Genomic DNA, 18,290 nt, shown 5'->3' with positions numbered 1-18,290 from the left:
GTCCAAATGCCATAAGGAGTCTTTAAATTTGTTACACCTGGGCTAGAAGTGAAGATGACTTAGATGAAAGGGTTTGCAAGGATGCTAGCTGTATTTGACCTTTCCATTATTATTCAACATATTATACTCTGAAGCTTGTAATTATTTTGTTGCTTGTAGCGTTGTTGAGTAAATACAGAGCCCGGTTCATTCCAACTGTGCAGATTCATAAAGGCTTGATATTCTATTTACAGCTACATGCTTTCTCTGTTCATCAGTTCTCAGAACTGGGTGCCTTATGGAGGTGTGAAAACATTCGCAAATGATAGCAATAGCCCTCATCATCAAATGGAGAGTCGACAGAACTATTAAAGACACTGATAAGATTTGATGTGTAATTATTTTTTATTCACCTTTGCACAAAAGTCACAAAAATGACACAACATGCTTATAAAGTTCTTTCTGTACAAATATAAAGAACAAGACAAGAAATGAGTGACATATTGACAAACAGCAGTCAGATGCCTTTCCTGAAGGCACGTCAAGGCTTTCAAGAACACCAGTGCAAAAATGATGCCATTTATTCTCTCTCTCTCTCTCTCTCTCTCTCTCTCTCTCTCTCATGCTGAACAATGTATCTGTATGTCCAACAATTCAACAAGATATTTTACAGTTCTCACCAACATTCTACCACAGGGTCTGTACTGCATTTTTTCACATTCCAAAAAAATATCTTTTACATTTTATGAGACATACAAAAACGCACACACTTCAAAGCACTTCACAAAATCATTACCCCCAAAAGGTGATCATTATAATACATAAATCATGATACACTGCATGGCCAAAAGTATGTGGACACCAGACATCCAACATCTAATCCAAAATGATGGGCATCAAATTGGAGTTAGTCCACCTTTTGCTTCTATAACAACCTCCACTTTTCTGGGAGGGCTTTATGTTGGAGCATTGCTGCAAGGACTTGCTTCCAGAAAAGCATTAGTGAAGCTGGATACTGATTGGGTGATTAGGCCAGGCTCGCAGTTGGCTTTCCAATTGATCCCAAAGGTGTTGGTTGGGGTTGAGGTCAGGGCACTGTGCAGGCCAGTCAACTTCTTCCACACCATTCTTGACTAAACCATTCCTATATGGACTTCGCTATGTTCCCGGGGGCATTGTCATGCTGAAACAGTTTGGGAGGCACAGCATAGTCTAGAATGTGATTGTATACTGTAGCATTAAGATTTGCCAATACTGGAAAAAATACGGGGCCTAGCCCAAACCATGAAAAACAGCCCAGATCTATTTTTTTATGTTAATGTCTATTGCTGGTAGACACAGATGGTGAAATGGAAAAGGCTGCAGGATGTCATCCTACAAATTTATCATTTATGGATTAATATTTAAATATGGTCTTCTATTCTTTCATTGAAGTAACAGAACATTGTGAATATGGTAAATAATTAATTTCTATTAAATTATAACCATAACAAAGCAATAAATACTCTTGTTGATCTTGGCTTTCTTGTTATAAAATACAAATAAAAATACACTGAACCAGTAAACCACAATGTGACCATATGGCAAAGGTGCAGAATGTATAAAATGTTTCCAGTATTTTCAAATAAAATATTTAAAAAATATATTTATTTGTTACATCATTGGTTTTGTTCATAGATTTTGGCGACTGCCCTTATTTATGTGGTGTAAGGAAAATTCCTAAAAAGGCACAATTTTTGGGTAAAAGATTTCATTTCACAGTGACAAACGGGCCTGCAGGAAGGTTCCTCTCCGACCACAGCGAGATGCTGGCATTCCAGCGCTCTTTTGGGTGGGTGACGAACTCTGCGGCTCCATATGCAACAGTCAGCAGGGTGAGCCCAGTCTTCACACGGAGCACAGACGCGGCCAAATTCAGCGTCCCTTCTGGTTGTGGTCCAGCAGAGATCTCGGCCGAACTTTAGGGAAAAGCTACAGATTGAACAGGAAGAAGTACATCAACCATTCAGCTCCGATTAATCCACTAAATAAACACCACGATAAACCATTAAATGAACAAAAGGCAGTTAACCAATCAAGTTTATGTCAGCAACCAACAATTAACGGCAAGAAATGTTTTCTTAAGCATTTGTTCTGCATTCTGTCTCCAGAAAATTCTAGAACATGACAAAGAGATTTCAGAATCTCACTCACCGCAAAGTAATTGCTGGGCACAAACCCCTCCCTGTTGCCGAGCGACGCCCACCACCACTCCGACCCCTCTTGCTTCTTCCTGATGGCCACCGCGTCACCCTCCCGAAAGCTGAGCTCGTCGGGGGCCTGGGCGGGGTACCCCCAAAGGGCATACAGCACCCCGCCGTTCTCCGCCCCCATGGCTTCCTCCACCCCTGCGAACGACACAGGAACCCTGACACGCCCGCTGGAGAACAAGTGACTCACGGACCGAGTTACCGTGACGATGCGCTTTCTGGCAGGAGACGGCAACCCATCATCGTCACGAGAGCATTCGTTCTGTCGCCGTCAGGCCGCGGAGCTTTTCACACCTGACTGTGGAGCGACGTGCAGCGCGTGCCGCCCGACCTCATCTGAAATACTTTAACCCTTTAGGCGCCAGTAAACTTAAACCTGCAGCTCACTGAGAACTGTGAAAGAAACATTAACATTTTCCCCGGTATTCAGAAAACATTACATTGTCTGCATGAAATTTACCTTGATTTCTTTGGAAAATTCTCTGGAATCAACTGCAGTGTTTCCAAAAAAAGTTTTTAACCGGCATGTAAAGAGTCAAATCATAACGAATAACAAGTTGAGCTGTTTGAGCCATGACTGATGAGCTCACAGAGGCAGTGGGACATTACGGGCTCCTGATTGCTTTGTTGTTCTCTGTTGTTGTGCTATGACCATATTTGGTCTTGTTTTGCTGTTGAGACCTGGACACCCTGTGCCAGCATAAGAGTGTTTGTCCGTCTCAGCCTAACAATGTCACCAATGTTTTTCCGCAGAGGTCACAGAATGTTCCGGCACCACGGGCCATAAACCTGAGGTCCGTCGCACCATTGCTCTTTTGTGTTGTCGTGTTTGGCTGTGTGTGGAACTCAGGGATGGCCAAAATACACTAAAATGTGTCTCGCTAAATAAATTTGAAAAATACTCCTCATAGATGTATTCGTAATTACAATAAAAACGAGGGAGGCGTAAATAGCCTTGCAGGCGACACAGAGGCTTAAATGGGAATAACGTCTGCCCTCCATGATTACTGTTCCCAGAAGAAACTAACCTCATCACAAGAAATTTAACACCTTGACCTAGATGAAGTCTCCCTCAGGACAGCCAAATGTGCAGCCAAGTGAGGGTTGAAACGTAGATAAATGTTTTTGCGGTGAATTACTTTTCTGAGAACGAATCGCAGTGAGCAAACTTGATTCCCATTTTTTCATTGCGTCGCCCGTCTTGCATGCACATTATATATTTGAATGCACATTTATTCTTTTGGTGCGGAGCTGTCAACCAATAAAAAATGGGTGTGCAGCCCGTATTACACATGAAACACACACATGGAAATATGCATTTCCTATGTGTTTCTATACACATCCCCTATGCGTTTCTATACACATTCCCTATGCGTCTCTATACACATTCCCTATGCGTTTCTATACACATTCCCTATGCGTCTCTATACACATTCCCTATGCGTCTCTATACACATTCCCTATGCGTTTCTATACACATCCCCTATGCGTTTCTATACACATTCCCTATGCGTTTCTATACACATTCCCTATGCGTTTCTATACACATCCCCTATGCGTCTCTATACACATTCCCTATGCGTCTCTATACACATTTCCTATGTGTTTCTATACACATCCCCTCATGCGTTTCTATACATTCCATGCGTTCTACACATTCCTGCGCTCATACACATTCCCTATGCGTCTCTATACACATTCCCTATGCGTTTCTATACACATTCCCTATGCGTTTCTATACACATTCCCTATGCGTTTCACTGGGCCGCAGCCTGAGCCTCACCCCTCAGGAAGGCGGTGCACCCCTCGAAGCCCGGGGCGTAGGGGTCGCACTTCTCCACGGCCGTGGCCCCGTCGCCCTCGGTTACCGACAGCACCGCCGCCCCGCTGCGCACCAGGTACTCGCACAGGGAGCGGTCGTTACAGGCGGCCGCGCAGTGCAGGGGCGTCCTGCCGAAAAGGGAGGAGGAGAGAGGGAGGGGGGGAGTATCTGTTTAGTACGGACATCCCAAACTGTGGGGCGGGAACGTGGGTGATATGAACTGGGCCATGAGATAAATCTAAATGTAAGAGCATAGCTAACCGTACAACACACACAGTGAATCTGTTGTGATTTTATTAGGCTCAAATATATATTTGAACTGCATCATTAAACATCAGTGTCCCTACATTTTAATAAAGTAATAAGGTCACAGAAACTATTTTTGCAAAACTCACTAAATGAAACTAATCATAGTTTTTCTGTTGTGAAGTGCTGTAGTGTTGGGTCCACCCATCTTCAGTGAGAGGAGACCTCATTCTCCCAGCTCTAGGTCTTAGGCTTGGGAAGTTTGGGAACCTCCATACAGAGTGAAGAGAATTGACAAATAGAAATGACAGAGGCTGTGTCCAAATCAATCAGTGCCCTTCCATACTACAGAGTATGCTTGTTGAGTACACCGAATGCCTAAATTTTCTCTAAATGTAGTGTCCTTAAAATCCCCGGATAATAACCTTATTTTCACTGCGTACATTCAGAAGCATACGTTTCAGGAAGTAAACAAATTTTTTGCTCCCATAATTAATGAAGAGCAGTTTCACTTGAAATATTTTGCACTGATGCCAAGAACAACACGTGAGCAAGGGCGGGACATCTTACAACACTTTCACAGCACAGTTGGAAAATAGTATGATGGATATTTTTCCATACTGCATGTCGCAGTAACAGGATACAGTAAACGGTACACAGTAAATACTAAACAGTATACAGTAAACAGCACGCAGTATGCTAGTACACAGCACACGACAAAGGACGCAGTAAACACAGCTCACAGCCACAGAATGATAGATTTAGAAAAAGAAGTAGGCATAGATAGTCACCAGCCGTGGCTGTCTGGAGCGCTGACATTGGCTCCGATCTGCACCAGGAAGTCCACGATGCTGTAGTGCCCCCCGCAGATGGCGTTGTGCAGCGCGGTGATGCCCTCGTCATTGGGCTGGCTGGGGTCGCTCATCTACAGGTCACACCCGGGAATTACCCACAATCCCCAGCACTTAACACACACCACGCTCTGAAGCAGCACCTCCTTCCTCTTCCTCTGTCATTGCACTGATCTGAAGTGACTGCTGACTGACTAGATGTGGATTGTGCCCTACCGCCATCACATGTCATGGCTCTGTAGACCCCCCCCACCCCCACCCCCACCCCTTCCGGGAACTACATAGCAGTGACATGTGCTGGCGGTATGGCACCGTTTCTTTCTTCCATATCCTCAAAGCAATTCCTTTATTCCAATCCACTAATCCCTACTCCATATACAATTCCAGCCAAATCAGTCAAATCACAAATCCAGAGCCAATTTTATCCGCCCAATTCAAAAGCCGCTCAAATAAACCGACCCTCTCGGTAACGTCCCCTTCAGAGCAGCTGTTTCAGGCGAGATCAGCGCAGTATCACGCCCTCTACTGCACAAGGCCGGCTAACCGCAGAATTACTTCACAGTACAGGACGCCGCACCGGGGCCAAAAACGCAGAGAAGCGCTGCCCCGTTTTCTGACTCGGCAGTTTCGACCTGTTCCAGGTTTGTGGAGGGGGGCGCTCAGTACCTCTTTCGCCGCTCTCTGCACCGTGTCCAGCTCCCCCACCAGCGCCCCGTCCAGCAGCAGCACGAGCGGACTGATCCGGGCCCGGGACCCGGAGCTCTTGCGCTCCCGGCTGGGGCGCTTCAAGATGGGCTGCAGGCCCTGGCAGGGAGGGAGGGGGGAGGGAAGGAGGGTTGGTGCGTGTGGCCCTCAGACCGGGGTCAGATACCTTTTCTGAAATTCTCCAGTTCCTTAGATTCCACAAGTAAAACGGCGAAACAATCCTGCCTTATTGCTGAGAGTAAAAAAAAAAAAAAGATGCTGCAAACCAAAACGTGGTATGAAAGAAGAATTCCGTTCTGAATATAAGAATACATATAGAGGTTTTCTGTTTTTTTTTAAATGTCAGCAATCCACAGGTATTTTACTGGCGCCCAAAAGAATGAAGTATTTCAAATAACCTAACCCAGGCCCCACCTATAGCATGCATGCGGATAGTCCCATCCTGGGGGGGAGCACCCTCCTCCCAAAACTCTCCAATAAACAATGAAGGGGCGGGGCATATCAGTCAGCGCCTCACCTTGTGTTGGGACGTGGCCAGAACGGGTGAGAGGGGGGCGGCCGCGGGCGTTCTGGGGCTCTCCTCTCCCTCCGAGGAGCTGCTGGACTCGCTCCCCGGCTCCCCCTGGTGGTGGGCGTCCCGCCGGCTGAACAGCTTGTGGATCATCTGCTGGTACTGGCGCCGGTGGACGAGCGGCACGGCCTGGCTGAGCCCGCCCCTCTTCTTCAGCGCCCGGGGGATCTCCGAGCGGAGGAGCAGCAGCTCAGGGCACGCCTGGGCCTCGGGCCCCAGCGCCGGCAGGCCGGTGGGGCTCTGGGGCGGGGCGGCGGCTCCTCCAGGCTCCCCCTCCTCTGAGCCTGGACGCGGTCGTAACGCAAGGCGGAAAAGAAAAACCAGACAGATTACACTTTTAATCATTTACCTAGACCTAGAGGTGGGGCGTGGTGTCAGCTCAAATCGTTAAGCGGCTTTTATTTATTTTTTTTGGATTATTTTAAAACACGTTTGACAAAGCAACTGAGCGCGGGGCGGGTAGGTTAATCGCTGACGAAATGGAAACTGTGGGAAAACCAGCAGCTAGCGTGTCTCTACAGGTATCCGGTGGTAATCGAAACAAAAAAAAAACAAAAAACAATGGGGTCACATTAGCATGTGTAATAACCTGTCAAAGTACCAAAACGCTGCAAGCCAGCCGGCTGACTGGTCTGGCCCACACACAGAACGAAAGCAAATATGTGGCGCATCAGGTATTTTTTTTTTTTTTACCCGAACAAAGTTACACATTACAATGCGACACATTAGATGCACCGGCTGTTCCGTCTTTCTGTCTTAATGTTTTACACAGAGGCGTGTCTCCTGGGCTCAGGAGTGACTCAGAAAAAAAAACTGCCCCGAGACCTGCTCAAAGGTTGGTCTCAGGGTGGACATAACTGACCTCGTCTTGCCAGAGGAAAGGTGGATTTAATCAGGGATTGCTCGATAAGACACGTCTGCAGGAGCAGAGACAATAACGCCATTCAGTAGCGCTGGCTTAGCATTTTTTGGCATCCGTTGAACTTTGCGGCACAGATCAAATGAGATGATGTTTGTTGTGATCTTCTGCTGTAAAACGTTTCCCCGCCAAACATCATGCCAAAACCTCTTTTTTTAGCTGGACAAATATTACTTGTCACACCTCGTATTTCAGCATACATTGAAACAGACATGTTTTTCATGCATAAAGAAGAAAAATGGTAATAAAAGATTTATGATTATTGTTACCAGGGTAGTAGCGCCCTGAATGAAGTTCCCAATTGACAGGCTGAGCACTCCTTTGTAGCAAAATTACTCATAACTCATAGCGCGGCCATTCGCAATGACTGGAAGATTTGCTAATCGTTGCTACAAGCAATATGGCTAATGCTAACACCTGACCAGTCACTGCTAAAACTGTCTCTGATTTACCCCTTTTAAGAGTAGGTTTTTTAGAATGCTTTTTTGTTAAATTCTCACCGTTTTAGAACTCCATTGCTTTCAATCACCAGAAGTGATTGTTACATCAGCATTAGAATGTTCAGTTCAGAACATTCTAATCACATATTTGTGATCTTAGACCGTATAGGGTTAAGCCTCCTCAAGCTGCTGCTACATCAGCTGCTCCAAACTGCCGTCGGTGACACAGGGAGGGACGCTCTCTCCTGTAGTACTGCGTGCAGATTGTACGGTGGCACTAGTAAGCACACGCACGTCAGTGGCAATAACCGCAAAGCTGCCATTTCCGAACTGAGGAGAAAAAGAAAAAAGGGAATGCTATAAAAGGAGCGACTGGCCGTACCTTGTCTTGCAAGCTGGAGCAGATGCTGCTGCAGGGCGCGGGGGGCGCCGTCCCCCTCCAGGAGCATGGCGCGGGGGTGCCTGGTGACCAGGGCCCGCAGCGGCGTCTGGGCGCGCATGATGACGGACAGCGGGACGGGGCGGTGCCAGCGAGACCGGGGCGGGGCCAGAGGGGCGTAGGACTTCCGCGGCGCGGTGGGCGAGCCGTAAGGCGAGGAGGAGGAGGAGGAGGCGCGCTCGGAACGCGAGGCGTTCAAGCGGGCGTTGCGTGGGAGAGACGCTTTGGGCTGGAACTGCAGAGTCCGAGAGTCCTGCGGAGTGGGGAAGAGCAAGAGAGAGAAAGAGAGAAAGAGAGGAGCAACACGACACTCTTTTCAAGCAGAGGAACAGCGTGCAAAGATTACACACACTTTTAATGCACCCAATTCACCAAATCCATCTTAAATTGGAAATTCAAGTCCTTAAAAAGTTAAATACGCCATAAGATTCCAAGAAGTCAAATCAATGAACATGAATGGTACTGTACACACAAACAAAATAAAAACAATACTAATAATACATAAAAGAGGCTGAAAATGTCCTATTGAGAATTTCCACATGTTAAGGCACGCAGACAGGGAGACAGTCAGTCAGCCACTCACCTTACTGAAGCCACGGGATGAGGAGTCCAGCGACCCATACAGCCTCAGCCGCTCCGTCTCTGCGCGAGAGAGAGGCAGTGAGGCCCGAGCTCCACATAGCAGTGCGTTCACTTTCACATTCGGGCATTTCAACGGACGCACTTCTCCGGGTCCTTACATACAGGGTCAGGCAGGTTCAGTGACATCATCGAGTCGCTTGTGTCTCTGATTGCAGCAGTAAATAATGACCTTACTAAATGAGGTATCATGTACTTATGGCAGTCATGCTACTGGGGGCATCGAGCAGTAGCCGTGTATTCACAGATTGTCAACACCCTTTGGGCGACAGCAAACCACAGAGTCTTAGACAGAATATCTTCGCTCTTTAAAATACATTGCTTTTATTACACATATTTGTATCATTATTAGTAGTAGCAGTCGTAGTAGTAGCATAATTACATGCTCCCAGGGGTCATCTCCAGTTTGACCCACTGGAATTGTGATATAGTGAATTAAAGCTTAAATAAATCTGTCTCTAATCGATCGTTTTAAAATGACCTCTGATGTGAACGAAATAGATGCCCTAAATGACAAAAGGAAATGTATAGTAACATGAAATGTGTGGAGTTGTGACCACAGGACCTCGGCCGCACAGGACTCACTTTCGTACGGGCGCTGGTGTTTTCGGCCGTAAGCCGCGTCCGCGTCGTTCTCCGTCCACGCGGCGGGGATCCTCTGTCTCCGCGCGCCCGCCTCGGACCCCGGCGGCGACGCTGCACAACGGGAACAGCAACCGCGTTACTTCCCGCGCGCGGCCGCCCGACACCGAACGCGCCAAGATCGCCGCGCCGACCGGTTACCGTGACGACCCCGAGAGCACTCACCGGCCGGGTTTTGAGAACCGAAGCTCCGGGGGAGGGAGCCGGACACGGCGGGCGACAGGCCGAGCAGGTGAGGGGGGGTCCTCCTTTCGGGTCTGGGAGACCTGCCGGGGCTGGAGGGGTACGGGGCCATTGGGTTGGGGGAGGGCTGCGGCTTCAGGTGAAAGGATTGGTCCACGGTCAGGGGTCTGGGGGAGGGGCTCCGCTCCAGGTAGGCGGAGGAGACGCTTTCGTACTGGAAGACGCGCCTCCGGGCCTGGGGGGACAGCCAGGTAAGGCTCTGCTGGCTGGAGGAGGGGGACAGCCTGTCCTTGCCGGACAGGGGAGGAGTGGGCTGGCCGGGAGGGGAGAAGACGGGAGGCGACAACGGCATTGGCAAGTTTTCCGAGTGGGGGCTGGGCTCAGCGGCGAGGGCCATCGGGGCGTCTGACGGTGGCCTGGGGCTGCCGGCGTCCTTGTCCCTCTGTGAGGGAGCTGGGCTGCTGGCTCTGGGACACGCCCACTGCGTTCCCCCGGAGACGCTCGAGCTGATCTGCACGATGACAACATAAAAATACTCACGATTCCGGACCAGCAACACGCAGACAGAGAGACGGGATGGAGTGGTATAGTCAGATTTTTATTTAACTGCACTTTCATCTGAGAGGTTGCAGGTTCAAATCACCCATGTAGGTTTAAATACCATGCAGGCGCCCTGCTGTCTTGGGCAAGGTACATATATTTAATTGCTTTGCTGTACTATGTAATTTTATTGTATTTATTAAAGAAAAAAATGTATAAGGCCCTCGCCAAAGTACATACAGAAGATAATGGGAAGTAATGGGTGGAGAACAGATAAGTGACCTTTGTTGTGAAGTATAAGAAATGGAATGCATAAGTGTAGGAATATTAAAACATGCGCATGTAAATGCAGATAACGTACGACAGGCTCAGACTCCGGTTTGGACTCTGGTTTGGATGAGCACTCCTTCATCAGACTGTCAAACTCCCGGGACAGCTCATCGGCTGTGGCCAAAGAGGCGTTCAGATCGCTGCTCAACATCTGGACTGCAGGCCAACAGGTGTGCACAAGCACGCACAAACATGCACACGCACACACACACACACACACAAACACACACAAAAACATAAACACACACATGCACACACATGCATACACACATCCACATGCACACACGTGCATATACACATTACATTACATTACATTACATTACAGGCATTTAGCAGACGCTCTTATCCAGAGCGACTTACACAACTTTTTTACATAGCACTTTACATTGTATCCATTTATACAGGTGGATATATACTGAAGCAATGCAGGTTAAGTACCTTGCTCAAGGGTACAACAGCAGTGTCCTTACCCGGGAATCGAACCTGCGACCTTTCGGTTACAAGCCCAGTTCCTTACCCACTGTGCCACACTCCGTCCTACGGAGTGTGGCACAGACTACATTTTAGCATATATTCATACAGCCCATCCCAAATTACACACATGCATACACGCACACACACCCGCATACACATGTATGCACACAAACACACACACACACGCATATGAACACACGCACACACACATGCACAAACACACGCACACACATACAGATGAGATTATTTTCAGGAAAATTCAAAAAATGCATCCATTGAAAAATACAATATCAAAATTTTAGTTACAGGCCATATGTAAACAGAAGATTTTTCATGAAACAACTCAATTGTTTTTATACTCACACAGCACACTGCTGCTGTAACAGATCTCTGGATTCATGTCTGCTGGCTTTTGTCAGAGTCTCTCCTTCAGAAAGCGATATTTGTAGAATTGCAGAGAAAGAGAAGAGACACAAGTCAGAACATTAAAGATTCTTTACAGAATTGAATTACAAAATTCAACTCATATCCCTGTCCTATTGCTGTTGTCCTCACTGCCGCAAAACTGTGTCAGTCTTGGTCAGTTTTGTTCTCGCTCTGGCCTACTTATCTGCTATGAGCACTGAGAAGACAGTGATGGGGAAAACCCCCATTAAAACGTGTTTTCATATAGACTACATTTTAGCATATATTCATACAGCCCATCCCAAATTACAAATCAGATAACATACATATAAATACATACTCCAAATGCATTTATTTGAGACTAGCCAGGACGGGGGACACTTAAATGTTAATAATTTACCAAAAGGATAAAGAAATGACCATCAAGGGACTTGATAAAACACTATCCATTCTATACATAGTAAGTATTAAACAGTGAATCTTATGGCCATTTGTTATTTTAATTTAATTTAATTTAATTTAATTTAATTTAATTTAATTTAATTTAATTTAATTTAATTTAATTTAATTTAATTTAAAAAAATACACACTTCCATTTTATATGCAGTGAGAGTGATATAGGCCTCTCTTTTTGCTGGAAGGCAGCCATTTTGGCTCAAAAAATGTGTACTTTTAAACAGGCTGAGATCACTGATAACATTTCCTTGGAAAAGATTATTGTATTCATGCAAATAAGCTCTCGTTTTTTTCCCGCTCACACCCTCCATTGCACACGCACACATACACAGAGTGGGAGCACATTGCTACATACGTGTTCACACACACACACGCATGCACAGACACACACTCACACGCACAAAGAGGCACTACGTATAAGGATCTCACACCATAAGCCCCCAGCTTTGTGTTCACATTGAAATTCACAGAGCGACGAGTGTTGAGCAAATCCTGGCCACACCCTTTAATGCTAAATTGGCCCTGACTCTGTGAAAGTGTCATCCTTCACACAGACAGAACCAGCTCTTTGCGATGACTAAGTCTGTGAGCAATCTTCTTTTTTTTTTCTTCCAGCAGATAATTAAGAAGACTCGCTGTGCAATAAGTGGTGAAGATTTCACCTGCTAACTGATGAAAGTTGTCACTCCCCAACACACCCTTGCCTCTCTCCACATTTTTTTCTGACTAACCTTAAAAAAAAAAAACACACTAAACCTGGAGCAATTCCACACCAGGACTGAGTCAAAAAGTCAATACTTAAATATAGCGTTATAATATAGCGACAAGAATGGCGTAGGAGGAAAAGAGAAATGAGGAGGATTAGGAAAACAATCTTAACTGTTATGGCATGGAGGAATTTCAGGGTGTGTCCAGAAGCTACAAAAATGAACACCTTCCCAGCCCACAGGGTGATTATGTTACATGGTATCTTATAACAATAACAATTTGAAGTTTTTATAACTGCACGGTTTCGCCACGCCAGACATGGATGGCACCTCACACCACCTAGACAAGCAATTCTGCCCAATAATTACAACGCACTGTTTATGTATGAATGTAACTGTGAACTGAACGCTTTGAATTTATCTATGATTTATCTATATTTATCTACTTATCTCATAAGCACAGAAGCAGATCTTAACTTGTTATCTTGTCAGATTTGAGCACTGTTCATTTCCAGTAAAAATCTGGCAAGAGTCCCTTGGGTTCGAGGAAAATTATTCAGGTCTGGCAGTCAGACAGAGTTCAGATGAGTCTCCTTATGACTGCAGGACAAGTGCCCAAAACCTCCCGTCATTTCTCACCCCCCTCTGAAATCTAACAGGCACCGTTCTGGATCGAGCCGAAGAAGCAGTGCCCCAGTCCACACGCTGTAATCATCAGCTCCACAAGCAGAGAAACGCCAGACGTGGTCTTTTACAACCGTAAAATCCAGGGTCCTTTGTCGGAAAATTGTTGGTCAAGAATATGTGAAAATAATATATGTGATATAAAATAAATATTTAACCAGATTTGGTTGCTCCGTAATAGCTAAACAAAGAAATCAAATGTGTCCTCCGGCCAGTTCTGCTAATTCCAAAGAAACTGCTATATAAACAAATCACTACAGTGGAAAAGGGTAGATATTTGTTTTCTACACACTATGAAGTCCTGATCACATAAAAATGATTATTTTGTTGTCCTCTGATTAGTTAAGCTCTCATCAGAGCTCAGTGCCAATGACTGATAAATCTAAATAGTGCAGGGCGTGTGTGTGTGTGCGCGCATGTATGTGTCAGTGTGTGTGGTTGTGTGGGTGTGTGTGTGTGCGCACGTGTGTCAGTGTGTGTGGTTGTGTGGGTGAATGTATGTGTGGTTGTGTGGGTGTGTGTAAGTGAATGAGTGAGTGTGTGTCTGTGTGTGGTTGTGTGGGTGTGTGTGTGTGTGTGTCAGTGTGTCAGTGTGTGTGGTTGTGTGTAAGTGAATGAGTGAGCGTGTGTCAGTGTGTGTGGTTGTGTGTGTGGGTGTGTGTGCGCGCATGTATGTGTGAGTGTGTGTGGGTGTGTGTAAGTGAATGAGTAAGTGTATTACAGTAGGTGTGATTAATCGAGCAGTGCTGAAAGACCAGCATTGTCTCAGCGTGTGACTGCGATGAAGGAATCTCTCAGCTGTTGACTGGCATTCCACACGGGTCTACACACCGCTGTCAAACTGCACTGCAGCAAGTCTGAAGCCCCACTGACAACAGCCAAGAACTTGGATGAAATGCTTAGAAGCCAACTAAGGTGCAGAGATAATTTGGTTGGAAGCATTTATATAAAAATCGACACCGATCTGACATGATCTCGGTATAACCGTATATCCAACTACGATTTCACTGTAGCTTATTTTTCTCATTTCAGTTATTCGCTTTGTCCAGAAATGAAAGTCCAGCCACAAAAATAAATACAGTTTAAATGAAAGCTGCAAGGTTAAATTGCTAGTTGCTTTTCAGAGGAAATCCTATGCAGCTGATCCCCAAGTAACACTCCATTACCAGCGAAAAGGTAGAGATGAACAGGGAAGATGCCAGCCTCTCAGCTGGTTCAATCTCTCAGTCAATGCTTCCCAAGGTAAAAGAAACAAGTTAAAGTATTTTCTGAGGTTGAGAGGTCAGTGTGTTAAAAATATAATTGAAGATAATGGTTGTCTTCCTATATTTGTGTATATTATTCAACAGACATTAATCAACTATAGTTACAGAAGTAAGGAGAGATGAGGTGGGGAAAGATGGGAAAGACTGAATGAGATCGGGCCTTACTGATATTATGCCTGAGTTGACAGACCCAGGCTTCAGTGGCAACGGATACGGAGATGCAGACAGTGCAGTGCAATGCAGGCCTGGGTCAAGTATGTATTTGAAATACGCAAACTCTTCAAACACAGGTAAAAATTTGAAAACTGTTATCTAGGGATTTTCAAACAAAAGCATTTTCGTAACCAAACTACGTATGCAACCAAATGAAAGAACGTTTATTTGAATAGTGTTGAAAACTGAAGTTTTCCTTTTTTAAAAATCTGCTGGCATTTTACTGGGGGTTGGATACAGGTCTGCTGCAATGTTCAAAGTTGTTCGTGGAATACCTAGTGGAAGCATGCCCAGTTCCAAATGAACGCAAACAGGGTGTCTGTGCCAACGGTCCCCAGTGCCACAGCACTACTGTGGAAGGGTGTTAAAATGAGCAATAAACCACAAGGTGGCTGCATGAGATAGAGCAGGACCAATCGACTGGTTTCAGTTCGGTTTCGATCGACGCATGAATTTTTTTCGCAGGAGCAGCAGATGAATGTCCTTACGCGGTCAGCATTTTCCAATTAATTTAAAAGGCAGTGTCGCCACAACGTAAGTACAAGCAAGTTAAGTGAATCACCACAATGCCAGTTTAACAACTGAAATGGCGGTTTGAATTATTTGTGTCAATGGAATGCTTCACTCTTAGAAACAATGGTATGAAAAATAGCCTAACGATACAAATGCTTGTCACTGGGGTGGTACCCTATAGGTACATAAAACTGTACCCCTAGCCAGCAATATGTAATTAATTTGTAGCTTTTTTCGCTCGTAAATGGTACTTAGTACCCAAATAGAACATTATCGTACTTTCATGGTACATGTTTGGGCAATTTATTCCCCAAAGAACAAAAATGTACCTCCACTGTTTAGCTGAGAGTGTTTCTATTCAGTAGGCATATGCACAGATGGGCACCAACATGCTGAAGCATACTCTCTTTGTCCTGAAACAGCAAAAGTACCCCCCTGACGGAAGCATTTTTTCTTCTAACCAAAGATGTAAAGTGCCCCTTTTTATTTTGAGCATATGTCCCCCCCCAAAAAAAGTCTGTGCATGGCCCTGTGTTTGAGGGTTTTATCCCTGTGATCTCACGCCATAAATATTACCACAGGAGGTGTGAGAGAATCAATGATGTGTTACAGAGCTGCAGATGGAGCATACGTTTTGAAAGCTGCGGTTAATTCAACGTAAATATGATGATTATCCACCAAAATGGTTAAAAAAAACAAAAAAAACAACGGAGAATCTCTAAGGTTTGTAAATCGACTTTTGCAAAAAAATTCAGAAGAAAAAAGTACTTAAAGGCCTGTTCAGCAATGGACTACCAGAAAGGGATTACCGCGCAAAATAAGCCATGCAATTTGTATAACAGCTGCGTATCGCAGGCAAACTTAATGATGATCAATACATTTTCAAAACTCGTTAATCCACTTGACTGGGGTGGAGGGATCCACTGCAGGGCAAACGTCAAGGTTCTCAGCCTCTGCCAGATCAAGGCCATCTGAACTGCATACTCAATGTTCAAATAAAATTATTATTATAATTATTTTAATCATCACAGTGGTCTATGTTTATGACACCGCATATTGTCTAGCTACATTGCATAGACCAGCTCCTCGATTAATGGCCTCTTTGAAGGTACGATTAAATTGCAGTGAAAATAGATGGCCTTGCCCATGTTTAAGTTTTTTGTTTAATGTATATGCAAACTCTAAGCAATTATACAGAATTAAAATCCCTCGGTATTTTTTCTTCCGTATACTCTGCTTGTTCTGTACGGACAACTAACGAAGACGTAGATGTCCAAGCTGATTCATTGCGACATAGCCTAAGCCAGATACCTACATTTTATAGTTTTTATTTACGTCGTACATTTGATTATATTTTACACATAACAACAAAATACAAATACATAAATAAAAGTCAATTTAGTTTAAAATGAAAAGTAGACAAAAATATCTCGGACGGTTAACATCAAATGTGCATGCGTTTTGTCAGAAAAAAAAAACGAAGCAATAACCAGATATTGAGACACTTAGCTACGCCATCCGCCAAGTTACGGCTTGGAGTGGCATGCCCCATACCCAATATCGCAACACCAAATTTGTTTTTACTGTTTCCTGTGCCTGGTGCAGCCAATACTTGGTAAAATCGAAGCACCGGATTAACGTTACATTATCAGACTCACATAAACTCACACGGCATTGACATGATTCACTTAGAATTGGTAGGCTACAGTTTGGGACATTTTGCATTAACATAAATAATAACTTACACTAACAAAACGCTAATTCAATAACCCATGCTGACTACCACCCACAGACAGCCTATAAGCGATTGGCCTTTTTATGTTGTTAAAAGTAGACTCCTGCTGACAGTAGTCTAAAATAAAAACCACTGGATTAATCTGATGTCAGTAGCCTATTATCGTATAATGCAAGACCAAAAAGCAAAATAGGCTACAACAGATAAAGCTTCCACGTTTAATGAAGTAGCCTGTTTACACCAAGGCGGTTTATAAACTTACCACTATAAGAGCTTCTTTTTTGTATTCAGTTCCACATGCCACAGCAGGTTTCGGGTGAATGAACTTTCCATGTACTGCAGTTCACTTTGTCCGTTCTCTCACTGGTACCGAGTGAGTCGTGCGAGATCTACCACCAGCATTGTTGATGAATCGAGATGGAATGTAGCCTAGTCCAACCCTCTCTGGCTGCTTAAAGTGACTCAGGTGTTCCCACAGAATAGGTGGGCTGGGGGGAACGAGATAGGCTATCCCAAATGTGAGCGCCACTCGTAAAAGCGTCTTATTGCGTCTTCCACAATGCTGAATGGGCTACTTGTTTTATAGTCAGGTAAGCTGTTTCTGGTTGAACGCTATCAACAGGCAACAGTAGAAGCAGAATATGAGTTTAACTTTATAAAATAACAGCTGTTCAGTATTCTCAGTGGTTTGCTGTATTTACTTGAAAAGATTCATTTTTACCAATAAATACAGCAATTGTTTTTTCCACGATCAGTTTTTTTTTTGTTTGTTTGTTTTATTTTATCTTTAATTTAGTTGCTGTATTTCACACCTGCACAAATATTTTATTACTTAGCATTCATGAATGACAGTGCAGTTTGTACTGCTGGCCAAAACACAAAATGGTGGCACAGTTAACAGTAGCAATTCCAGAAAAATAAATAAAAAAGTTCAGTCGCCTATAGCTTCATGAGCAACTAAACTCCAAATAAATAGGCCAGATGTTAAAAATTACTGAGTGGCTCTGAGAGTTTCAGGACAGAGAAACTTCATGGATTGTCAAGACATGTAATTTTCAGACATTTATAATATAGGATTTATAACAGAAGGTGGACAATTCCACCATTCAGGTGTCAGGTGTCAGATGTGAACTTGAACAGGGCTTCATTGAAAAGCAAGAGAAAGGAGGGATACGTGCTTTAGCACAGCAGAAAGAATGATCAGATGCCAAGACAGGAAAAATACAAGCTGGAGCAAGGAGGCTGAAGTAAAACCCACAAAAGGGGAATATAATGAACATGAA

The 18,290-nt window shown here is 44.7% G+C and overlaps 1 protein-coding gene across 1 annotated transcript; it reads right to left on the bottom strand.

The window, feature by feature from the left end:
• Positions 1-365: 365 nt before the first annotated feature.
• On the bottom strand, positions 366-17,553 carry LOC135263963 (relA-associated inhibitor-like). Its single transcript, XM_064352495.1, has 13 exons — positions 17,270-17,553; positions 11,393-11,456; positions 10,587-10,711; positions 9,668-10,196; positions 9,446-9,556; positions 8,805-8,863; positions 8,165-8,474; positions 6,370-6,707; positions 5,814-5,951; positions 5,088-5,221; positions 4,012-4,178; positions 2,173-2,366; positions 366-1,950 (listed from the first exon to the last, which is right to left on the bottom strand). The coding sequence occupies exons 2-13, from the start codon at positions 11,427-11,429 to the stop codon at positions 1,894-1,896; spliced, it is 2,199 nt and encodes a 732-aa protein (XP_064208565.1). The 5' UTR covers positions 11,430-11,456; positions 17,270-17,553; the 3' UTR covers positions 366-1,893.
• Between the last annotated feature and the right edge of the window lie 737 nt (positions 17,554-18,290).

Source organism: Anguilla rostrata, chromosome 9, assembly GCF_018555375.3.
Source record: "Anguilla rostrata isolate EN2019 chromosome 9, ASM1855537v3, whole genome shotgun sequence".
NCBI lineage: Eukaryota > Metazoa > Chordata > Actinopteri > Anguilliformes > Anguillidae > Anguilla > Anguilla rostrata.
Note: the sequence above shows the minus strand (reverse complement) of the source record. Positions and strands in the feature narration are given on the sequence as shown.

Bases quoted from the DNA above. Each gene is read 5' to 3' on its own strand.
- LOC135263963 (XM_064352495.1), bottom strand. From the start codon at position 11,429: ATGAATCCAGAGATCTGTTACAGCAGCAGTGTGCTGT. The intron at 10,197-10,586 runs GTACGTTATCTG...GTCATCGTGCAG, and splicing joins AACCGGAGTCTGAGCCTGTC to ATCAGCTCGAGCGTCTCCGG. The intron at 4,179-5,087 runs GTGACTATCTAT...CCTTTTCGGCAG, and splicing joins GCTCCAGACAGCCACGGCTG to GACGCCCCTGCACTGCGCGG.